Below are 25,960 nucleotides of genomic sequence, written 5' to 3'. Positions count from 1 at the left end.
GAGTACTCACTAAATGAATGAATGAAAATGAAGGAATGAATACCAATCTGAAACAGTTCACACTCTTTGGAAAAATTGGTTAGGCTATTCCTGTATTTATTTGAACAAGTCAGATATTTTTTATATTGCAGATACAGTTTGAAACATCGAACTTGACCAAGTGTTGGTATGGTGGCAGACTATCCAACACATTTTCAATTTCAAAGGAACATATTTAGCCTTAGCCTACTTGTGGTGCCACAAAATGTGGAGAAAAATAAACAAAAAAACTGAGAAATACTATTTTTCTTGGAAATGTTTTTACATTTTTGTGGTACTATTTGTAATCTTTTATTTTCCTGTGAGCATAGAGAGAAGGGTGCGTATCAGTGAGATTGACCAGAGCTTTCCGGTCACTGATTTTCTTTTTTCTATTTTCACCTGGCTCTCTCCCCTCAGATCCATGCTCGGCATCTGCTGGAGGGTGCTTCCACCTCCTGGCCATTCTGTGTTACTGCAACTCTCCTCCAAAGCCAGATCGCTCAATTAAAAAGACACATTTCCCTCCCAAAAGCAGGATCTTATTGATTTAACTTTTCAGATTTTAATTTGAATGGTTAAATTGCTGTTGTTGGTTACAATTTGCCACAAGTCGCGTATGACGTCATGAGCTGCCATGTGTAAACGGAGCGCATGAGTGAGTAGGTGTGTGTAGTGTTTGATTAAATGTCAACAATTTGTGTGGGGGAATTATCAGCTTTTTCCTGCCACCCAAACTCTCCACACAGCAATTTGTTTTACTGTCTACTTGTGACATTTTTTCACTTTATTTTTTTTTCTTTCACGGTTTCCTTTTCTGTCAGCAGGTCGACTTTTCACTTCTCCTCTGCTGTTGAACTGTTCTCTTTTTGTCTTTTTCCCTTGACAAATTGTCCTCTCGCCTCTCCTCTCCTCTTTTACTTTTCTCTCCTTCCGGCCGTGTCTCCTCTCATCTCTACTTCTCTCCTCTCCTACTCTAGTCATTTATTGGCCTTCTTTCCTTTCCTCTCTTTTAATCACACCGTAAGCTTGACAGTGACCCTGGTGATAAGATTACCACACGCACGTGCACGCACACACACACACACACACACACACACACACACAGGCGGCTCAGATATAATTTCTAATACGCCCCTCCATCCTTTTCATGTGTTCTATAATATGTCATACGGGAAGTGCAGGCCGGGCAGGCACATGCCTTTTATGTATGTAGTTAAGTCTTTCTTGTGACAATGGTGTGCGTGTATGTGTGGGTGTGTGCGTGTGTTTGTGTGCGTGGCACGGGGCATGCCACTGACACAGTTTAGAGGAAGCTGTAGAAGGAGGAAGAGGAGGTTTGTGGTGACAGACCTTTTGTTGACGCGTTCGCAGGTTTCTGTCAAACGTGCACCTCAACTCAAGACAGACCGTTATCACATTTAAAGTAGCCTACATACTGTACAGCCATTTACAGCGTCTGTGTCTCAGACTATATATGCCACGACACGAGACAGTCTCTCTGAACACCAGAGAGATATAGAGAGAGCAAGACAGATAGAAAATTAAGAGACCAGGCAAAAGAAAGGGCTATTTTTTCCCCCAATTCAAGATGGCGTCTCTGGTACTGAGTAATGAGTGGTGGTCAGGTAAGCTGTTTTCCACTGCTGTTATCATTCCTCTTGGACCAATTACCGCTCTAAAGCCTGGGGAGGAGAAGGTATAGAAGATACACATCATAGCAGTGGCGTTTAAAAATAACTCTTATTTTGAGTTACCTGGTCAAATTAATGGTCAAAAAGACGATAAATATATTCAGTGTTCTTGGTGCTATAAGACACTGCTGCCTTCCTTTTGTTGTTGAACGTGAGTGTGTGAATAGAGTCTATGACAGACTTGTCAGAGTAAAGACAGCTGCAGCGGCTAATTAGGTATGCCAAAGAGCAAAGCACTAATAATAATACATATTATTGTCAATGCTTGCTAACTGGTAATGCCTAAATCAAATGTACCCACTATTAAGTGTATTATTATCTGTAGTTGAGTTCCCCCTGTTGTGACATGTCTGTGAAATGCAGTGGTGGAAAGTAACTAAGTACATGTACTCAAGTACTGTACTTTAAGTACAATTTTGAGGTAATTTTACTTTACTGGAGTATTTCCAATTTTCAGTACTTTTACTTCTACTCCACTACATCTCAGAGGCACATATTGTACTTTTAATCCACAACGTATTAATTAATTGTTAAAATATAGGCTACATTAACCACTTCAGCCCTATTTAAACTTTGGCTATTTGAAAATCCGATAAAAAAGCCCATCCACAAGCCGATTTACAAGCTCGCGATCTACAAGCTCACAACGTGTCTCGATGCGACGTGTTGTGAGCTTGTAGATCAGCTATTTTGAAATGCTTGTTTGTGCTCTAGTGTAGTGTCACGGCCCAAAAATAGCCGCTCTACAAGCTCACAGCGCGTCGTGAGCTTGTAGATCAGGCATTATGACGCCATCACGGCCTGCCAAAATACATTAAAAAAAACTGTAGACTAAGTAGAATTTAGTAGAAAAAATCTTATGATATTTAGTAAACTTAAACTAGACTAAAAATAATTTCAGATGACTAAAATATGACTAAAACTAATTGACATTTTATTCAAAAGATGACTAAAACTAAACCGAAATTTGCTGTCAAAATTAACACTGATGTAGAATGATTATTGTCTTTTTCTTGGTTTTGTCTGCTTGTTTGTCTATATTTTTAACAGTGTGTTCTACACTGGTGACAGTAACAAATTCCCCTTGGGGATCAATAATAGCATCACCATGAATGTTATATAACCTGCACTCCAGAGTATTAATTCAACAGAGTATAAAAATCACACCCTGTGTGAAGGTAGCGGCGCCTTTGAATACATTATGTCATCGATATGTGTTTATAATGTGTTTATAGCCATGTGTCATGTGAAGCTTGACCAATCACTTTGTTGACGGGTCTGACCAATCAGAGCGTTGACGACAGATAAAGTTAAATTGAGGATCTAACTTTAAATAACTTACCTAGAAGGAGACTTTAGCCAAATAAAAATATATACAAAAAAAAACATGAGGAAATAAAAAATAAACCTTGACATCATAGTGATGTCATGAATAGTCCCCTTGCCTGACAAATCACAACCTTGACGGGCCTGACCAATCAGAACCTTGACGGGCCTGACCAATCAGAACCTTGACGGGCCTGACCAATCAGAACCTTAACGGACTCTTGGATTCTCGATCGTCTCTATCAAACCATTCTGTCATAACGGATGACTGGGTCCCGAACTCAGACTTTCTATACATTCACCCTTCATCAGTTCTTGTATCTTTCTCTTTCTATTCGTCATATTAACTTTAAATAACTTACCTAGACGGAGACTTTAGCCAAATGAATAATAAGATGAAGTCATTGTCATCGTTTATATAGACATCGAATTCTATATTCATGACATCATAGTGATGTCATGAATAGTGACCAATCACAACTTTGGCGCACCTGACCAATCAGAACGTTGACGCACCTGACCAATCAGAACGTTGGCGCACCTGACCAATCAGAACGTTGACGCAAAAGCCAGGCATAGAGGGCTAATATCCGCTCTATACCTAAAGGTATAGAGCGGCTAGCGCCGCTAAAAATGGGTACATTCTCAGAGTTAATTAACACTCAGGATTTAGCTGTGTACCAAAGATAGATAGGCTCTGCTGGACTTACAATATCTCCCATCATTTTCTCCATTTTCATCATTATTCATCATTTTCATCATTATTGTCATTGTTAATCATTATTATACCATTGCAGTGTTATTATAGTCAGACGCTATTATTCCTGTGAAATTGTTGATCGCTGTTAGTGCTGCAATGTGTGGGGCAGGTCTAACCAGCACCTCAGCATTCGAGGTGATTTGGCTGGTATAGGCTACACAGCAGAATCCTGACCCAGCTGATATCATATAACAGCCATTGTAGTTTAACAGCAATCATAAGGTTTCTTGTACACATAACTGTAACTGAAATGAAATCCTCCTCACATTATTTTATGCCAGTGAAATCCTTCCGTTATACAAGTGAAATAAAATAAGGGAAAAAAGGCTGAGGCTTGAATAAAGACCCATCTTTACAGGTTCTTATGCTGTTTTGTTACACCCGGTTGAATTGGTATAAAATGCCGGCGGTCAAGGAGCAGGCTGTTGCACTATAGGCGTCTGACTGTATCTGAGCCTCAGATAAATGCAGACGATATCAAAGTAAATGCATGCCCTGCAGTTCCTGCCGCCTGCTGTCAATAGTGTCTTGTGATGCTGTGTGACTTAAAGAGTAGTTCACCCAAAGAGTAGGGCACCGCAGCTCTTTACTCTTTGGATGGGGGAATGGGCCCTTAGTGTGTCTATTGGCCCATGCATGTTCCAGTTTGATCTTTTCAACATTTGCATATTCATTTCACTAATAATGATGCGTAGGCCTATCTAAAAAGATTTTATGGAGGCTACTATTTTACGTTTTTCCAATTTCCCCTTATTATTAATTTGTTAAACATGGCATGTGTGTGTATGTGTTTGTTCACAATGTGGCAGTTATGTTCTTGTGTCGTCTATTAACTGGCTCGTGTATTGAGGTGTAGAGTGGACGCCGTGGACTGTAATGTAAAATAATTAAATAAAAATAATAATTTAAGAAAAACTAAAGTTGAACTCACAACGAGCTTGTACCGTACAGCTGCTTTTTTTTTTTACATTTTTGAAAAATCTTGAAAGTGTTTGAAAAATGTTGAATACTTTTGAATTACGAAACAGTAATTATAAAGTTGCGAGCAAGCGACGATGTACAGTAAAGCTACCTGTCAGATGTGTGATGAGGAATGAAGGTTGTCTTCATTCTTCTATAACCGTCTGAATGTAGTCCTCGACACAGGTTCACACTCTTGTCTGAACTGTTTGGGGTTTGGCAGCAAAAATGAAAATGGATTAAGAATGATCAATATTTTGTCTTATTGAGTATATTCAAGGACATCACCTTCTGCTTTTGTCTTTGTAAACATTATCTCCTTTGTATAGCATTAAAGGACATGCTATTTCCATGCAGATTTAGACCTCATACTGAAATAATAAAATGTAATTAATAAGACACATTAATAAGAATTTAATTATTTACATTTAAAACAAATGTATGTTATAGGCCTAATCACTGCAGCATTCTAAAGATTGATATGTAAAATTTGACATTGAATTCGGTCATATCTCAAATTATTCAAATTGTGAACATAAATGAAGCAAAATATTAGCAAATTATTTACTGTGTGTGTGTGTGTGTGTGTGTGTGTGTTTTCCAGATATCAGAATGTCCAAAGCAGAGGAGGAGAAGCCTGGGTCTGAGTATCCTGGGGACAGCTCAGGTACACACAGACACACACACATGCACGCACGCGCGCACACGCACATGCGCCTATTTTTGCTGAATGTTTGCCTATTATGACATACCCAGAATAGGGATGTCTATAGGGTTCAAGTTCAAGTGGTTAATTATTCTGTTCTTTCAATATCATTGTATTTCTGTATTGGTACATATGAATCATATTTCCTCTCTTTCACATTGTTATTCAGCCCACAATCACACCTCAGTGAGTTGTGTGATTCATTCACACCTGTTAACGAACGTGCGCGCGCGCGCGCGCACACACACACACACACACACACACACACACACACACACACACACACACACACACACACCTGCATGCTAGCATACCTACCATTGATTGATTGATTGATTGAATTCTTTATTAGACAGAAATGTAAACAGCACACGGTAAAGTCAGACATTTGAGCTAAAAGGATAACACGAAAAGGTCCTGCAGACTTGTTTCCATTGTGGTCCTATGTATTCAATTCGGCAACATAGCATAGAAATAACACCAAAATACAATATCATCAACACATATAAAACACTTTGTACAGAGTAGAGAAAGAAAAAACTGTAGCCAGTGAATGCCATCACCTTTCTATGGGAGAAGTAAGTATACCTCTCCTTTTGGTCTCCTGAAAGATGGATTTTCAGGCCTGTTTTGAAGGAAGGCAGTGATCCAAATTTTCCAAGGGATGGTGTCAGGGCGTTCCACACTTTGATGGCAGAGTAGTAGAAATAAAATTTGTGTGATTCATTCACACCTGTTAGGCTAGCGGACACACGCACGCACGCGCGTGCGCACACACACACACACACACACACCTGCATGCTTGAACAGCATACACCGTACCTAGTACTATCATTATAGTCAGATTCTCTCTCTGACACAAACAGTAATACAAGTGTCTACACACGCTTAGACATACACACCAACATTAATAAGTTTGTTTTCTGCCTGTTACAAGATTGAATACACAGATTGTACATTACATTGAATGCACGACTGATCAATTAGAGCAGTGGCCTGGGGACATCTACTGACTGTAGCGTGCAAGATCGACGTCTTTATGCAGGCTTTGTCATGCCAATCATCCCTCTTATCTCTATTTCTTTCTTTCTCTCTCTCTCTCATCTGTCATCTCTCTCTCTCAGCCCTGATTATACCTTTTCTTTGATCCTCATTCAGACTTTCTCTCTCTGCCTCTACCACATTTTTTGAATAGTCTACTGGCTCAATGTGTCACAGCGTGCGACAGATTGTGAGCTTGTATATTGGCTATTCTAAAAAGATTGACAAATAAACACACACACACACACACGCACACGCACACGCACACACACACACACACACAGTGTTAAATCATTTTGTTTTTTTTGTGTTTCAGACTCTGACAGAAACAGCCCTGATGATCAGGTGGGTTCCTCTTATCCATTCTAGACTACTGCACAGTTATGACTGTAACTGCTACTATACGTTACGACATACCCAGCCTTTATTTGGGGAGGGATAACATCGTAGAGAGGAGGACATCTGATAACCCCAAGGGGTGATAACCGATAGCCCAGAGGGCTACGACAGTAGCTTTTACCCATCAGTGCAAGCTAAAGGACCACCGCACTGAACTGTCACTCACTGTAAGTGACAACATAGCTGAGGAAGGAACTCAACGTGTCCAACATGGGTTGCCAATAATAATAATAATTAATATACGGTAAATAAAAAATATAATTTCAAATTAAATTAATAAAATTGCTCGTGAGCTTGTAGATCAAATAGATATTAGACTGCAATACTGGTGTTGAATAAGCTCTCTATCACTGTAAACTGTGATACCAGACTGCCCTATCGTGCCTAACAAAGCTTTGAATGCAAATTTCTTTTCAGTCAGAACATGCAAAAGATGAGGTAATAGTCACATCTGAGAATGTGTCAGCAGCTGTCTGTCTTGATCCGACAGTATGTATTTGAATAGTTAATTACAATGAGTGTCTTTTATCTACCCTGCAGGTCCAGCCCATGAAAACCAGCCCCTTCAGCCTCTCACCCACCCTGGCTAGCAGTAAGGTGGGTGAATTCAAGTGTGTGTGTGTGTGTGTGTGTGTGTGTGTGTGTGTGTGTGTGTGTGTGTGTGTGTGTGTGTGTGTGTGTGTGTGTGTGTGTGTGTGTGTGTGTGTGTGTGTGTGTGTGTGTGTGTGTGTGTGTGTGTGTGTGTGCGTGCTGTGCATGCCAATTGTACAGTAGGTATATAAGCTTGTGGGACACAAACCTATATTTAATCTCTGCTATCTATTGGATTTACTCACGCTCGCGCGCGCGTGCACACACACACACTCACACGCCTCAGGTGACACACCTGTACAGCAAATTTGACTATACTATGCAAATCTGCATGTTTTAGCAGTCCTAGACACGCCTCCCTTTCTCAAGAAGTCTACAGCAACTGCAGGAATGCACACATTTCAAACACTTTAGTTTACTCAGCAGCCAGGGAGGGGCTGAGAAAGAAAGACAGACATGCAAACAGACGGACAGACCATATATTTGCCTCTCTGGAAGAGGTAAGCACTACATTGTTAAGGGAAGTTTGATTTGGAAGCTGAAAGAAGAGAAAGATAACCTTAGAGAAGAGAGTGCAACAGCGAGGGTCAACGGTTGACAGACAGGCAGTAAGGTGAAGATAGGCCCAGGGCAAAGTTTGCAAGCTTTTGGAATATTTCAAATGCCGTGGACTCAATTACAGCTGCGCTTGATGCCGGACTAAACACCTGTTTAGCAGAGCGACACAACAACAGGTTGTTTTGGTAAGTCGAGAGACCCGATGCCTGTCAACATGCTAGCAGTATTGATCTGTTATTGATCTGCTTGTAGTCTTGAATAGTGCTGTCGCTTTGTCTGTTTCTTTTGAACTGTAAAGTATCTTGGGGCACACAGGCACAACTTGGAAATGTTCTATTCTCTTACTTAACTGTGTTTTGCAAGAGTAACATGCAATAAAGCACTCTCTGCAAGATCACTATCATCACTGGGCTTAGATTTGCAGCTCTAATAACCTGGGTCACTTTAGTAAATACAGATCATGAATGACTAAATTATATTTGCTGCATACAAAGGATGATTGTGTCATTGAAAATACTCGAGATCTGCATACAAAAACATATTTTCTCATACCTTTCAGATTGTGCCCCCTTTTTTTGGATAAACACACACCAATGTATTCTCTACTACTTTAAAGTTCAATCTGGTGTCCCTATTTTTGGCATGTCATTGTCAACAACAACAGCAGAAAAGAAAGAAAAAGATGTGAAGTGAAAAACCTTTGTAACAATTTTCAAAACATTAAAAACTACAAAAGTGTGCTCCTCAGAATTTAGATCTCCCCTTGGCCAGGTTGCCTAATAGGCCCATGTCAGTCGTGGGGTACAACCGCCGGGACACGATGAAGCCGCTGGGGAAATGCGGTAGTTTGTACTACAGATGGTACTGGTCGGGTTTGCGGCAGCCCCTATGGGTAGAAGTGAAAGCACTTTTCTAGGTGCACTCTATTAGACTAAAGGCCCCTCAACATGTGATTCCAATTTGAGTATGATTGGATGTTAGGTTCATGATACAGAATGGCGTTTTTTGTTAGAAATAGGTCCCGTGGGGTAAATGTTCTTCCTTGGCCTACTGGAAAAGTGGGCGTGCAAAGTTTCACGACGATCGGTCCAGCGGTGCCTGAGATTAGCTGTTAACAGGCAGGGCAAAAAATAAGCTCTATTTTCATGCAACACTGTCGTCTGATGAAGTATAAATTAGGGTTTTAAGTAGTTAATGTAACAAAACCGGCTTCTGCCACAGGTGATATTTCTGGCAAGATTTACAATGAGAGCCGCAAGGTAATTATGGTCTATTTAAAACGACAGAGTAATTCTAAACCTGTCTAACTTACCTATTAACCACTTATTTAACCTACTTAGTTGGCCTGGGGGTCCCGCAGGCCAGGGCTCTATACTTGGTCCACCCCTCTTTTCCCTGTCCACCAAATAGCCATATTTCGCAGAATATCTGCCCCACAACAGGGAGGCTAGGATTCATGTTGTTAAATAAAGGTTAAATGAAGAGATTGATGATGGTGGTGTCTGTCTGTCTCCTGTAGGGGAAGAGTGAGGAGAGCCCTGAGATGACCCAAAGCCATGCTCCACCTCCCCCACCTGCTCCAACACAACAACAGGCCCAACAACACCACCACACACAGCTGATGCTGGCTGGCAGTCAGCTAGCAGGGGTAAGAACACATACACGCACACTAGGGGGGGAAAAAACGATTTATGAAAGAATCACGATTCTTATTATCAACGATTCAAAATCTATTCACTAAAACTGATTGGGTTTTAATGAGAATCAATTTTGGATTACTATACTTGTGAAGACATCAGTGTTTTAGGACAGAAATGTTATCAATGCCATTTTTCCCTCGTTGCACGCCGATATTGCATACCAAAAATAGCAGATCTACAAGCTCTTGTAAGGCGTTATACATTGCAAAGCGTTTTTTTTTGTTGCACAAGCACATGGGTCTATGTACAATAAATATAGGCTACCTATAGATGACCTATACTGTCAGTGGAGAAAGACAAGCAAGCACCTGCACAACTTGAAAAAACTCCTCCCACCGGCGCTCTTTGCGGCATAATGAGATCCCAGCATGTATGTGGTTATGTCAGTTGAGTCGGTGCCTCTTGTTGGCTGCCTTGCTGTAACATGCTTTTACACTGTAAAAACCTCAGTGTTAATTTAACTCACCGTGTACTGTATATGTCAACAAATGGACCCTTATGGACCCATTTGGTGCTCAAATTCTCACCCCCACCTCTGCTCGTGCAAACACACAACCTGCCCTACTCTCTCGTGTCCAATGCTCTCTTTTTTTTTAGCCTTTTTTTTTTTCTTAACTTATTTTTGGGCCTTTTCTGCCTTTATGTCGATAGCATAGTGGAGAGTGACATGAAGCGGGGAGAGAGAGGGAGTGACACGCAGAGAGGGAGTGACACGCAGCAAAGGCCGTCTGGCTCGTGAATCGAACCTGCGACTAGCTGTCAGGCTACATTAGAGCCTATATGTGGTATGCGCCTTAACCACTAGGCTATCGGTGCCCCACGCCTTTTTGTCTTATCCCTCGTTTACCCTCTCCTCTCCTCTCCTCTACTCTCCTCTCCTCTCCTCTCCTCTCGCCCCGCCCCCCAGCTTGCAGCTCTCCTCCCGGCCCAGCAGCAGTTGCTCCTGCAGCAGGCTCAGGCCCAGCTCCTGGCAGCCGCCGTCCAGCAGTCCAACGCCGCACACGCTGCACACGCCGCGCACGCCGCGCACGCTGCCCACGCCGCACAGCAACAGGCCAACCAGCAGCAGCAGCAGAGCCAATCGCAGGCCGCGCAGCAACAGCAGCAGTCAACTAAACAGGAGCAACAGGCCCAAGCCCCTCCTCCACAGCTGACTTTGTCTCAGCCAATCCAGCTCACCGCCCAGGTAGGAGAAACCAATCAGCATGGGTGGTTTGAGCCAAGCGTGAAATGGAAGCTGTTAGTGAGCAAATACAAAAAAAGACAAACGTTTCACGTTCTTTCCTGTTTTTACCTTCTTAAAGACGCACTGCAGTGACATTTTCGGTCATTTTATTTTGAAGGTTCAGTCTGAAACGTCGGCTCAACCGACTCTAAACCAATCAGAAGGTCTCATCCCTTCAGGCTATGGGACGTTGGATCTCAATCACTTCAGCCGTGCGCAACACGGCTAGTGTTTGTTTACAATTGAGAGAGAGACGGCCAGGGAAGCACGTTTGCTACTACCTGGCTTATTTCTAACCTATAATGTTTTCAGATACATATTTTAGTGTGCAGATGAAGTTTAAAATGAGTAATACACTCATCTTCAATGAGATTCAAAACGGAGTATCTCTGTAATTAAAATCAGCTTTGTTTGAAGAACGTGCAGCTATGGGAATCAAACAGGTGCATGTAATCAAGATTCATTTATATTCATGAAGGCTGTGTTATGTCATCACACAGCACGTTTTCGTTTACAGGAAGTAATTAAGATTGTCTTTTTAGGGACTTTAGATATAAAAATACACAAACATTTTTTTTTTTCTTTTTTTTTTGCATCTATTGTTAGGTATGCCCATATGATGACCACGGATATGCTCTGAAAGTGTGAAAAACATATTTTTCATTTCACTACACCTTTAAGGCCCTTTTGCACTCACTAGAAGTATGTGCTTGTATTTTGTTCTTTGTCCCAGCTTTTTTTCTCTCCAATTCATAAGCACTTGTGTCTGTTTGTTTGGTTATATGGTAGTTCATTCCACGTGCAAAGACTTATTTTAGTTTTTATTTGTGAGATTTCCTCCTGGGTATGAGTGTGCCACATTCCCAAAATGTAATTTTAAAGAAAAGCTGCAACATTGGCGTTCCAAGGATATCTAACGAACGACAGCAAAATGCCTTGCATTCATTTCGCGTGGCTTTGCCTGTAAAGTGTTTGTGTGTGTTTTTGTGTGCAATGCAGGACATCCAGCAACTGCTGCAGCTCCAGCAGTTGGTGCTGATGCCAGGCCACCCACTGCAGTCACCCGCCCAGTTCCTCCTGTCTCAGCCCACACAGGGACAGCAGCCACAGCAGGGTAAGCTCAAAGATCCTACAGTGAAATCCCAGTGTTTGCCAGGTCGTCCGAACCGCCCGCCTGGGATTTGAACCCCGTGGTCTACCGCACGAATGAAGAATTTCTATGGCTCATACAAGGGGGCTGTCCACACTTGGCCAGGGAGGGAGATGTTTCGCCTATGAGCTTAAAAATTACTTATTTTCTCTCAATTACACACCCCATGAAGCCTTGAATTCATGGCGATTCTTTTTTTTATTTGATGACCGGCTAAGTGACTCATTGAGTCTCCTGTTTGACCAGCCACTCATTGAATTATTGTCTCAGGAATGAGACAAAAAAAAAAAAAAAGGGTGAACTACTCCTTTAAGGCAGTACTACTTGTCAGTCAGTTGGTTTCCTACCGAACACCAGAGTCTACATTTCTCAATGGGAGACCACTTCCAACCACTGCAGCTGTATTAGTAGTTCTATTGTATTGTATTGTAACATACTTTAGCATACAGAATGGTTAAAATGTTTTATTCATTCAAATAAGTTCCGTATTGCAGCTTTAATTTAACTCCAAAGACTGTACAAATGTAGCGAAATGGACCACGGGTCCATTTGGTTCCATTTGTACAGTCGTTCGAGTTAAATGAACACTAAAGGCCAATTTATGCTTCGAGCGACAAGTTTCGAGCGATACGTCGCGGAGGACGTCCGCCGACGGTGTTACCTACCTCTGGAAAAATGAACAGACGCAGACGCACGCTTCATAAAATGTTGCATACTGCGATTGGTTTGGAAGGCGAGGCAAGCTTCGCTACCATGGAGATGCACGAGACCACGTTCAATTCCTTGTTTACATATTCTGGCGAGGCTGTCGGCGAGTCGTAGACGGTATGAATGCTCAAATCTCAGAACCCAATGAGACACGTAGTATGCGGGTCAGACGGGTCGCTCGGCAGTTGTCGCTCCAAGTATAAATTGGCCTTAAGGATTTCACTGTGTATTCGGTCGTAGACACAATACACACAATATATTTAGAGTTAAGCATTTCGCATTTTGCATCCATGTACCTGCATGGAAGTGATTGACTGGAATGCGCTGGAATCAACTGGGATGTTTTTGTGCCACAGGTTTGCTCTCGACAACAAACCTGATCCTACCTCAGCAGAACCCAGGAGGTCTCCTGACCTCACCGCCCCGACTGGGACTCCAAGCACAGGTAGGAGGGAGTCCTCTCTCACTCCTGTGTGTGTGTGTGTGTGTGTGTGTGTGTGTGTGTGTGTGTGTGTGTGTGTGTGTGTGTGTGTGTGTGTGTGTGTGTGTGTGTGTGTGTGTGTGTGTGTGTGTGTGTGTGTGTGTGTGTGTGTGTGTGCGTGCGTGCGTGCGTGCGTGCGTGCGTGCGTGCGTGCGTGCGCGCGCGCGCGTGTGCGTGCGCGCATTTGCAAGAGGAGAGAGAGTTGTACTTTGCATATCAGAGTGAACTAGAAAAAGAGCACTGGTCTCCGCCAGGTCAGGTAAGTTATTGTGGGTCAGCAATTTTCGGAATTCACCAATCAGGATGGAATATGACAGATCTGTCTTGATTACATAACCATAGAGATCATGTGTACAGATTTGAGTGAAATTTGGATAAAATATGAAGGAGTAATATAAAAGAAATTTGTGTTTCATAAGTCGGCCTCCTGGTGGCGCTATAAAAGGCAGATGGGAAAAATACAGGGCTAAGGTTTTTCCTTGGCCTTTAGGGAGTGTGCTTACAAAGTTTTACGCAGATCTGTGCAGTTATAGGTAAAAACGCGAATCGGCCTGTTATAGTGCCACCATGAATGAACCAAAAATAAACAGTGAGAGGCGAAGAGAATGGTATTTGTGTGTGTGATGAAGAGAGACAAACAGAAAGAGAACATTTCGATATGTATACAAAGAGAAACCAGGTGAGACTGGAGTACTTAACAAATTCAACAGGACACGGGGGACCAGCCTCTACAGGCAGAAATCAAACAGCTCTTGTTGAATCTCTGCAGCTTCATTGATCGGCTAACAACAACGGCCGACAGGGAGTCGATCACACACACATTTTCCAATAGCAGACGTCGCTTCGCCCCCGAAACTACTCAGCACACTGCAAAGGCACTCCAGGGCCATTTTACACCGAACTCCATTTCTACACAGTAAAATCCCCAGTGTTAATTTAACTCTGAGAGTGTAAAAATAGTGTGCGTGATCTCTCAAGCAGCGATAGGTTGATATCGCGTCTGATGATTTACCCTAGTTTTATTGAGGTTATTCCTACCGCGATGAAATGTGCAAGGAAAGCGATCAAATGGAATGATAATAAAACACAGACTGGCGGTGGGGTGGGGGCATTTTGTGGAGGTGAGACTGAAAAAACAATCGATTTACATCGAGGAGACATCTCACCTTGAAAGAAACAATTAGGAAATGGTATAATACAAACAAAATCCATAAAGTATCTTCAACCGTAGATCGTTTCGTATCCCATAATGTATTTTTCTGCTCTGCGGTGAACACACACAGAGGGAGATGACTTTGGATAAGCCTGTTATGAGTTTTCAGGACCACTAATGGGACTTGGGAAGTGAACACTACATATTCAGCCTGAGTAAATAAAACGTGCCTCAGATATCTTGGCTGTCGGGTGGAAACCTTGTATGTCCGAAACTGTTACTTTTTCAGGAAATGGAAAAAAGAACCTGTGTCCCAGTGGATCCAGTATAGATATTATTTAGTCACAAGCTCTTGTTAATACTTTTCACTGGTTCAATATTGAAAAAACCCACAAACGTAACGACTTAGTTTGGCTTTCAAAAATAGAAAAAATATCAGATCTACAAGCTCACAATGTGTTGCATCTCTGCGCATTGTGAGCTTGTAGATCGGCTATTTTTGCAAAACCTTTGTACGATGAAGTAGAGCATTAATTTACGAGGGGAAAAAAATACCCATAAAAAGTTGAAATATGGAGATACAAGGTTTCTGCCTGATGGCAACGATATGTCATTACAGTATGCTGCCATTTTACAAATGAGTTACATTATGGCTTGTAGCCTATATTGTATATAAGTGTTTCATTCCAGCGCCCGCAACCAGAAACGCTCCATTCGCCACCTTGCCCCCTGACATCCTATTCCAAAGTAAATAACGCACCCTGTCAATTTGGCGGAGTTCGGGCACAACGTCTCATTTACTGGATCCAACCTTATATGCCTTAGTCCATCTGATTCATAATTGGTAGTGTCGCCTGAATCCAATGAGTGACTTTGATTTTTTGCTAATATATTCACCTCCCAGCAAAACCGTTCAGCTTTCCTCTCGCCTCTTTTACATGTGATAAAGCGATGCGTGGATTCCTCCTCACAGGTCCAAGGCACAGTTATAGATCTTCCATTAGGCGGTGATGAAGTCCTGTCATACATAAAATAATGTATTTCATGCACAGAGACGGTTAATGTAAATGAGCCGCCATGGCTCCAGATGCGTGCATGGCCTGTGTGGAATTACTCGACTCCCACGAGGAACGCAGGGTCAAATTCATTTGTTTCCCTGACAGTGAGCTTTTCTCACTTTGGTTTCTTTGTGTTTGCCATCTGATTTATTCAAAATTCATATTTGCGCAATATGGCATAGGGCTGCCTCGATCATGATTTTTTTTGTTGATTAATTGTCATACAAATAATTGTGATTAATAATTTAATTGTGTTTTTGGCATTGAACATTGGAACATGAATATAAATCACATTTCTATTTAATTCTCAGAAAACACACTGAGACCCTCTTTTGACACTTAAAATAAATAAGATGACACGATTTAAAAGGAAATCACATACATCAAACAGTCCTGAGAGCGTGTATATATATATATATATATAAATTAATTATATAGTGTTCCTTGTCCTGGATAGTTTTATGAAAATCAACATTTCTGTGCTTTGAATATAACCCTCCACCAACTCCATATCGTGTGTCTCATTTATTCATTCTAGCTTCAATATGGTGACTGTGTGTGGTCGTTACAGAGGGAGAAGAGTTGTGACGTAGCACTTGGCGGCGGCAGCAGTAGCGGCGGCGGCAGCGGCGCCATCGTCTCCACTGGGGGCAGCAGCAGCGCGGCCGTAGCCTCTGGTGGAGGCGCCTCGGCCTCCGGCAGCACCATGACCTCCGGCCTAACTCCCGGAGGTCACGGGGGTCACGTGGGTCACATGGGCGAGGAGCCCAGTGATCTGGAGGAGCTGGAGCAGTTTGCCCGCACTTTCAAACAGAGACGCATCAAACTGGGCTTCACACAGGTGAGACTTGGAGGTTAACCGCAAAAAATTACACACCCCATGAAGCCTTGAATTCATGGAGATTTTTTTGTTTTTGTCGCATTCTTGAGCCAATAATTCGATGACCGGGTGGCTGGTCAGTAGGAGACTCAATTGAGTCTCAATTGAGACTCCTACCGGAGACTCCGCTGGGTGAACTACTCCTTTAAACTCTACAGCAGTACCAAATAATGGGCGGTGACCCATCCGGCCCATAATATTTTTATTATTATTTTAATCACAAAAAAAGTTAAATAATGTATGTATATAAAAATGTTCTAACACAAATTCAAATATTTTTGAAAAGAATTTCAGACAAATTAATCCATAAAAAAACAAGAAATAGTGAAAATTGCTGATCTACAAGCTCACAACACGTCACATCGCGATGCATTGTGAGATTGTAGATCGGCTATTTTCACTTTTAAATAGTGCTAAAGTGGTTAATTCATGTATCTTTTGGGTCTCAGCTGAAAAAGCTGTTTTCCCCAGAGTAGGGTAGTTCAAGATTCAAGATTACACGAGTACACAAGAGTGAGATTCTTTAGTTTTTGGTTTACCAACATTGTAGCAGCAATAACAACAACAATAGCAAAGAAATAGTCAACTATATACGTGTATATGTGTACGCATGCATGCACGTGTGTGCATGTATTCACTTTGTAATCCACACATTGCAACCAGTTTAGTCTCTGACCATGTTTTTGTGCTCCCGTCAGGGGGATGTGGGCATGGCGATGGGCAAACTGTACGGCAACGACTTCAGCCAGACCACCATCTCTCGCTTTGAGGCCCTCAACCTCAGCTTCAAGAACATGTGCAAGCTCAAACCACTGCTGGAGAAGTGGCTAAGTGATGCAGGTGAGCACTTTGAAGCGCTGCCATGATGGCACAGCGCAGTCATTAGCAACGGTTTCTTAATTTCATGGACAACCGGTACGCTATGAATTATGGCCACAGACCCCCATTTGATGAAAAAGAAAATATCTCTGGGACTCGAATCTAAACTGTAGACACTGCAAATGTAACTCTGAGAGTGAGCAAATGGAACCAAATGGACTCGTTACCCATAAGTGACTCATAGCGGTCCACTTGGTTCCTAGCTATCGTTCATTTGGCTGGAGACCGCCTGAAACCCTCTCATGGTTGGGACAAGACTGGGACACAGCAATGTAAGTTGCTGTGGTTTAGTGCATCATAAATGTAGCTAAATGCTTGTTTTAGTTATCACTTATGTGATGTCACAGAAAAATACTAATGATATGCTTATGCCTTCATGCTTTGAGGTGCAAGTGCTGTTTACATTTACCTTGTATTATACGTATTTCACTAACACAGCATGTTCAAATAATTGAACGGTAGAAGAGGCTTAAGATAGCAGCACACTCCAAAAGAAGTCTGTTTTGTTTTTGTCGGCTCGTCGAAACAGAACAAGTTCTGTACCAACAAAATAATTTTATACTCAATGCAGCTCTGCTTTGAATGCTGAACATTAGACCACACCCACTGTATAAATTGCTAGATTGGTGAATCTGCCATCTGGATCTCCACTCTTCTATTTCATCACTCTCCGACGCGCTTTGACATATTTGTCTATGAAAGACACTTTCTTCAGTGGAAATTGCGGACGATTGGAGAAATAAAAATAAATAAATCACGAGCAACTTTTAGCTTAGTTTATTTGTAAATCTAAATAACCGTACAATTATATTGAGTACATGGAATGTGTTTGTCGTTTTCTCTGCAATTATATCATTTCGTTCTAATGACCACGCTCTCTGTCTGTCTGTCTGTCGGTCTGTCTGTCTGCATATCTCTCGCTCTCTGTCTGTCTGTCTGTCTCTCTCTCTCTGTCTCTCTCTCTCTCTCTCTGTCGTTCTATCTGCCTCTCTCAGAGACCATGGCTGTCGACAGCATGCTGCCAAGCCCCTCCTCTCTGTCCTCCCCCATGATGGGCTTCGAGGGGTTGCCCGGGCGACGCAGGAAGAAACGCACCAGCATCGAGACCAACGTCCGCATAGCCTTAGAGCGCAACTTCATCAATGTAACATTAATAAGCCTTCTATCTACCCAGCCATCTCTGTCTATCTACCTACCTATCTGTCTTCTTGTTGAGCTCAAGTATCTTATAGAGGTTTTCTCATGGTTCTCTCTCCAGAACCAAAAGCCTACCTCGGAGGAGATCCTGATGATGGCGGAGCAGCTCAACATGGAGAAGGAGGTGATCCGCGTCTGGTTCTGCAACCGTCGGCAGAAGGAGAAGCGCATCCACCCCTCCAGCAGTTCCACACCACCACTGCCCAGCCAGACCCCGCCGGGCGTCATGCACAAAACCCCCTGCTACAGCCCACACATGGTACGGTCCTCCCACGCGCCTCCAGGCTTTTATGCCTGGTGCCGGTGTGTCCCGTGCAGAAAATCGTTGATGTATACAAACTGTGAGCTTGTAGACGGGCTATTTTCGGTGTGGGACAATTTATCGATAACTGCTGGCTGTTGTACAAACGTACTTTTACTCTACTACAATTGTTAGAAACTATTAGTTGCTAGTGACTTTTTAGATTGTGTTTATTACTAAATATACATTAACCACTTAAGCTCTATAAATGTTTCGGATATTTGAAAATAGCCGATCTACAAGCTTACTACGTGTCACATCGCGACGCGTTGTGAGCTTTCTGCATAATGAATACTTTTACTTTTGGTACTTTAAGTACATTTTGATGCCAATACTTTTGTACTTTTACTAAAGTAAATTCTGAATACCAGACTTTTACTTGCAACGGAATATTTCTACACTGTGGTATTGATATAAACGGGATATGTGCCGTTGACAATGACTAAAAAAAGGTTGCTCACATTCCATGTTCTACCTGATTTCCTGTTTCTGTATGTTTGCATCTCTCCTGCTGTCTTCCTGTCTCTCTGACTGACTGTCTGTCTCTCTCACTTCAGATGTCCAGTCAGGGCCTGTCCCAGGTTCCCACCAGCCTCAGCACAACAGGTCAGCCCAAATTTGAATTGTTAAAGTTTTAGAATAGGCTTGGGGTGACTTTTGATAACATGGAGTATTGTGATGTCATAATATTTCTGTAATATATAAACAATTGTTGGTATCTGGCAGTGATTCTCATTTTTTTAAATTTCAATTGTTATCTCAGGGCCCCAGTATACACTGTAAAATACCGGCTACAAATGGAACCAAAGGGTCCCGCAAGGATCCATTTGGTTCCATTTGTACATTGTCAGAGTTACAGAACTGTAAGGGTCCATTTGGTTCCTAACTATCAATCAGTTAGCTGGGGACCCCCTGGAATTCCTCAAAGGCCCCTGAGAGTCCCCAGACCAGGGGCATGCTGGGACCAAAACTCAGCTCTGGGATTTTCCGAAATTTTTCAATTAAAAAAAACAAAACATGCTGCAGTTGTCTTGGGTGGCCCACCGGCCGTTTGGCGGCCCGTAAATGGCGCGGCCGTTCTGGAATTTTCCCAAATTTCCCAGTGGCCAGCACGTCCCTGCCCCAGACCCCATGTTGAGAACCAGTGGTATAGGGCAAAAAGTTTATGAGACTGCATCGCAATATTCCAGTTTTGATATTTACAAACAAGCCTGGTTTAGAAACAGCTATGATCTTCTTGTGCCATTGCTATGAAATCCTGATATTTCTGTGTTTATCAATCAAGTTTTGTGTCAGCCAGCAAATAAAAGCAACATTTTGCTATTCTTTAGCAAAACCTAGTGAAATGGTTGATAAAACTGCATTGCTGTACATGCTGAGACATGCTGTACAGCACAAAAGTTTAATACAATCACTCCTTTTTTTCTTTCTCTCTCTCTCTCTCTCATTCTCTCAGCCACCAGTCTGTCTCCCTCGGCAACCTGTCCGCTGACCTCTGTTGTCTCTGCCGCGGCAGGCTCCGCCTCCTCTGTGACTCCGCCCCCTCACAGCACAGCCAGCCCTGCCCCTCCCAGCCTGGCGGCCCAACACGGGCTCAACACTGGGTGAGTGTCCCCTGTGGTATGTGGGGTCCTGGGGTGTTTTCAGCTACAGAGTAGGCACTACATTTAAATTAGGAGCTGCAGCCTTCTGCCTAATTTGTGCGTTTCCTAGAATAAAGCAGAAATAGGGAATATGTCTGACATTGGAAGTCTGCTTGGCTCACACACACACACACACACACACACACACACACACACACACACACACACACACACACACACACACACACACACACACACACACACACACACACACACACACACACACACACACACACACACACACACACACACACACACCTCCTGAGCAGCCATTATTATAGCAATACCAACCCTCTTCTCCATGTGCCAACTCTGAAGGTCTTTACACACCAGGAGTGTGACAAATAAATGATCTGAAAATGTGTCTAAACTATTCATATAGTTGATGCCTCACAAACTGTACATACTTGATCCTTTTATTGAAATATTGACCTTGAAAAAAACGCGTAATACTTGCGTTCTGTGGATGTATTCATGACACAAACAACACTTTGAAAAAAATATATTGAGGGGCAAATTAACAAAAAAAACACCCCCGGTTTGTAAGGACCTTAACACTGCTCTAACAGTCGAAGCAAAAACCTCTGAGAGTTCAAGTTGTCTTGTTGGCCGATATTTGCATGCTGCTGCAGTGGGGAATTCATGGTATGGGCCCTTTGATGTTATGTCAAAACCTATGCTGCCAGTTTCGCAGCAAGTTCATAGTTTCCCATGCATGAGGAGACACTCAGAAAAAAAAGAAAACGCGTGCAAGCACAGACATGAGCTCAACCTTATATAGAGAGTGTCAGATACTGATCCGGTGAAGTACAACGTGTACCGTTGTATGAGATTAACAGGCCTAACAACCTTGGGGCTTTTCACACTGTTTAATGAGATTTGATTGCCTCGTTTAACCAGATTGCCTTTCTCTATTCCTTCATTATGTGCAAATGGTTCTGTGTGTGTGTGTGTGTGTGTGTGTGTGTGTGTGTGTGTGTGTGTGTGTGTGTGTGTGTGTGTGTGTGTGCGTGTGCGTGTGATTTGCGGTCCATACACACATTACAGGAACACAATGATGGGAGTAAGCACAGGGATGAGCCAGGCCCTTATGGGCAGCAATCCCCTGGCCACCATGCAAGGTGTGTGGTGTGTGCACGCGTGTGTGCCTGCATGCGGACGCATTCACTCCCCTCAACTGTTTAATGCCAAATTTATTCTCCATCGTGCGACGACAGAGCGGCACGAAAATAGCAGATATACATGCTCACAAAGCATCGCCAGTGGTGTGAAGTAACTAAGTACATTTATTTAAGTACTGTACTGTTTTAAGGTATTTTTACTCTAGTGGAGTATTTCCAATTTTCAATACTTTTACTTCTACTCCCCTACATCTCAGAGGAAAATATTGTACTTTTACTCCACTACAATTGTTTGAAAACGAGTTACTTTTTAGATTTTGATTAGTATTACTAAATATACATTAACCACTTAAGCTCTATATATATTTCGGCTATTTGAAGATCGTCTATTTTCAAAAGATTTGTATACATTTTGAAAACTTGAAATACTGTTGTACTTTTATTAAAGTAAATTCTCAATACCAAACTTTTACTAATTTTACTCATTTCTACATTGTGGTATTGATACTTTTACTCAAGTAAAAAAATGTAGTACTTCTTCCACCACTGAGCGTCGCGAGCTTGTATATTGTTGCCGTGCGCGAGGCCGTCGCGTGACGAAGTATAAATCGGGCTTATAGGTCTCCATTTCACAAGATGAGTCAGCCATCCTCTTTTCACGCTGCTTTCCATTCTATCTGAAATGAATTTCCTGGCAAAAGCCTGGGACTACAGTGGCCGACGGCGGCAACCTCAACAAACTCACTCTGTTAGGGATTTCCAGCACAAACTCTGGAATTGCTCAGTATGGTGAGAGATTCAATTTGATTCTCACACAATGGTCCGCCTTCATCGGCAACGTAGGCAGTGAGTCCGCCCCATGGCAGAGCTCAGAAATCCGAGTGAACTTGTACAGCGAAAACCCGTTCAGCAGGGCCCTCACACAGCATATCAACAAGCAATTACCCACCTCTCCACCTTCCACTCGGGTGTACCACGGGCTAAATGGCAGCGGCCATTCAAAAGTCCTCTTTTTAACCGAGATGCTCTGCTTGCCAAATCAATCAAACAATTCAAGCATTGCAAACAGGCGTTGCGAATCTCAGCTTTTGAATCCTAACGTATAGGGTGCCTTTGCTGCCGATTTAGGCCTTTACCTGTCCTCCAGTTGCCCTGGTCATCCCGGCCTCCTCTAGGCCATGTGCTGATGAGAAGGATACAGCGTGTTAAGGGAAATGCAGGTGTTAGCACACTGCACACGCTGTGGTTCATTCTGTTAGAGGGAGAGAACCACACCAGGAGAGACTTTAGAAAAGAAGTGAGTGTCTATTTTAGAAGGATTCCAGTCATGTGCTTTGTTGGCTTGGAGAACCACTGGGGGAGAGAGAGGTTGGAGAACCACTGTCGGGGGGGGGGGGACATCAGATCCCACTTCCTGCTCAGCTATTGAGAAATGTAGACCCTGCGTTCAGGTAGTTACCACTACTGGTCGACCAGAGGTATTGCCTGAAGCTCAACAACGTAATATCTCCCCTGGCCAAACAGGCTTTACGTCTCAGTTCAGCAGTAGAATTTCAGCGCTCGTGCGGGAAAACCCCTTCTTCTTTGATTTAAAAAGTCAAACAATACTTCACCCCAAAACCCTTTTTTCTCACTCAATTCAATTCCATCAGTTCATTTTAATCCACATTAATAGTGCATGTTGAATACGTGTGTGTGTGTGTGTGTGTGTGTGTGTGTGTGTGTGTGTGTGTGTGTGTGTGTGTGTGTGTGTGTGTGTGTGTGTGTGTGTGTGTGTGTGTGTGTGTGTGTGTGTGATTGTTGTGACCTATAGCTTTTAATACGCCTGCATGCCGTCTCCATCATTACATTCAGTCTTGCTCATCTTCCATCACAGGCAGGGCAACTCATTTTCAGTTTGATGAATTCATAACCAAATAATGTTACCTTTCCGCAATGTTCTGTATGTTGCTGTTCCAACAGAACTTAAGGTGAAATGTCTTCTTTCTAATGATAGAGAACTTCTATATAATTCTCTTTATTTTATTTTTTGACTGAATGATCCTTATCTAGACAGCTCAACTGTTGTGTAGCACACACTTTTCACTGAAGAAAAACTGGGAAAAAACTGAAGATCATATTTTGGACATGCCATTATTGGCAAAAACTGCCAAAACAATTCAAACAAATGTACAAATATTAATTCATATTAAATTGCAGATCTACAAGCTTGCGTGTTGCAATTCAACGTGCTGTGAGTTGGTAGATTGTTTATTTTCGCTATTCCTCGCACAACAAAGTTTACAGGGCTTAAGTGGTTAAGGTGTGTTGAACCAAACTCAAATCTCTTGCCTGCTCAATCTACCATGCTGGGATTTGAACCATCAACAGATGCCAATGTGTTGATAATAAGACTGAACTGAATGTCTTTTCTTTGTGTCTTGTTGTTATCCTTTCACGTTGTGTCTGTCTCCCTGCACCTTGGTTCTGTATCCAACCTCCATTCTTATCCACTGCTACATCTCCTCCACCCGCATCCAAATTTCCTCCCTTTTCCTTTCCCTTTTGTTCTTTCTACCTGTCTTTCTCCTTCAATCCACCTCTCTCTCTCTCTCTCTCTCTCTCTCTCTCTCTCTCTCTCTCTCTCTCTCTCTCTCTCTCTCTCTCTCTCTCTCTCTCTCTCTACGTCCTCCACCTTTCTCTCGTCCTCCCTCCATCATGTATCCCCACCCTCCCACGTTTTACAGCCTTGGCAGCAAGTGGTGGCCAGCTGCCTATCTCCAGCCTTGAGGGCGCTCACATGCTTCTGGGCGGAGCCGGGGCCGCCTCCCTCCCGCACTCCCTCCGCGCCTCCCTCTTCCTCAACCGCCCCGCCCTCCTCCCCATGGCCGCGGGCGCCTCCCCTGCCATGGGAATGGTCAGCAGCGGCGGCGGCGTCATGTGCGGCCCGAGGCCGCCCCTCACCCGGTCCCCGCCGCAGCATCCGCATCCTCCCGGCGCCGGCGACCTCATGAGCCCCACCTCCTGCCCCGAGGAATCCGCCTCTCCGTGCTCAAGCCCCGCCTCCTTCTGCTCCTTCAGCGAAGGCGCCTCCTCGCCGCCGCCCCTGGAAGGGGCCATGGCCGAGTGACGCCCGACCGACAGCCAGCATCACCCTATCAGAGGAGAGGAGGACGGCGAGGAGGAGCTTTAAATAGTTATTTATACAACCTCGCCTTTCAACCAAAGCCATCTCTCTGTCGGATCCATCGCCGCTCTCTGCTCTGTCTCCCTCTCCCCCTCCCCGACTGACGTCTACCGAAGCCAAAAATACACACAGACAGAAGTTGGGGAGGAAAGAGAGAGGGGGAGAGAGAGGGAGAGAATGGAGGGAAGATGGAGAGGACGGAGAGAACAGGAGAACGGAGGAGGGGGGTATCTGAAACCAAATAAAAACTGATCTATCTATACAGCTGGAGAGGTGGCAGTGTGGAACGCTTTTTGCTGGGCAGAGGAAACTACAAACGTTACTTTTGGCGAGGGTGTGTTTGGAGGGCTGAAATGACAAGACCAAGACCCCCCAAAACTGGGTGTCAAATGGAAATACATCTTTTTTTTTACCTGGAAAGAATTAACCAAATAGAGGTGGGGGGGGGGGGGGGGCTGTGACTCTCACACACAACACACACACAAAGGTGAAAATGACAAACATACCAAAATCTCCAAATACCAAAAACTGAAAACCAAAAACTAAGAAGAAAACAAATGGAAAGAAAAGCTTTAGTTCAAAAAGACTTACATATCTGATCGTGTCCGTGATCAGTTCACACACAGTACCACCACTGCACAGTCATCTACCATTTCATCCTCATGTGTTCATTAACTAAACATATATTTTTATATTGTTTATACGTGGCATATTTTGTGACATTTCATACCAAACACAGATGGATCTTAATGTTTCGCTGTTAGTTGGGCACTCATGCATAGTCTACCTCTCTCTCTCTCTCTCTCTCTCTCTCTCTCTCTCTCTCTCTCTCTCTCTCTCTCTCTCTCTCTCTCTCTGTCTCCCTCTCTCTCTCAGCTTTACACTTGAACCTACTTCAAATCTGACATTGATGTAATAGTATTTGCACGGTGGTTTGTGCTGTTTGTTTAAAATGTCTTCATGCACCAGATGGGTGGGGTTTACACCATCAGGACTATTCAGCTAGAGTCAAACTAGTTGTCGATCAACTTCTCCACTTCATTTCTTCTCCACTATTTCATGAGCCCCCTTTTGCAAACAACATCTATCTGGCACCTAACTAAGGTGGATCAAATAAACCATTAAAGTTCTGTTCTGCTTTCTTGTTGCAGAACCATACGGTTATGAGTTTTGGAACCGTTGCAGCTCAAAGCTGGTACAAAATTGATAACTTTCTGTATTTTTAGATATGTATATAAACATATC

General features: G+C 43.0%; 1 protein-coding gene across 1 annotated transcript in view; it reads left to right on the top strand.

Annotated features, from left to right (window-relative positions):
• Positions 1 to 24,658, top strand: part of pou2f2a (POU class 2 homeobox 2a) — a gene marked incomplete at both ends in the record, with an annotated part of 78,701 nt that extends 54,043 nt beyond the window's left edge. The window contains 15 exons of the mRNA XM_084079956.1: positions 5,363 to 5,425; positions 6,822 to 6,850; positions 7,445 to 7,501; positions 9,573 to 9,701; positions 10,661 to 10,939; positions 11,978 to 12,092; positions 13,193 to 13,281; positions 16,100 to 16,369; positions 17,107 to 17,248; positions 18,283 to 18,431; positions 18,546 to 18,743; positions 19,343 to 19,391; positions 20,242 to 20,389; positions 21,476 to 21,549; positions 24,276 to 24,658. Coding sequence (XP_083936082.1) covers positions 5,363 to 5,425; positions 6,822 to 6,850; positions 7,445 to 7,501; positions 9,573 to 9,701; positions 10,661 to 10,939; positions 11,978 to 12,092; positions 13,193 to 13,281; positions 16,100 to 16,369; positions 17,107 to 17,248; positions 18,283 to 18,431; positions 18,546 to 18,743; positions 19,343 to 19,391; positions 20,242 to 20,389; positions 21,476 to 21,549; positions 24,276 to 24,658 — 2,174 coding nt within the window. The remainder of the gene's footprint in view (positions 1 to 5,362; positions 5,426 to 6,821; positions 6,851 to 7,444; positions 7,502 to 9,572; positions 9,702 to 10,660; positions 10,940 to 11,977; positions 12,093 to 13,192; positions 13,282 to 16,099; positions 16,370 to 17,106; positions 17,249 to 18,282; positions 18,432 to 18,545; positions 18,744 to 19,342; positions 19,392 to 20,241; positions 20,390 to 21,475; positions 21,550 to 24,275) is intronic.
• Between the last annotated feature and the right edge of the window lie 1,302 nt (positions 24,659 to 25,960).

The sequence above is a fragment of the Gymnoscopelus microlampas genome, assembly GCF_963454915.1.
Source record: "Gymnoscopelus microlampas genome assembly, chromosome: 15".
In the NCBI taxonomy this organism is placed as follows: domain Eukaryota; kingdom Metazoa; phylum Chordata; class Actinopteri; order Myctophiformes; family Myctophidae; genus Gymnoscopelus; species Gymnoscopelus microlampas.
This window is presented reverse-complemented; position numbering and strand designations above follow the sequence as displayed.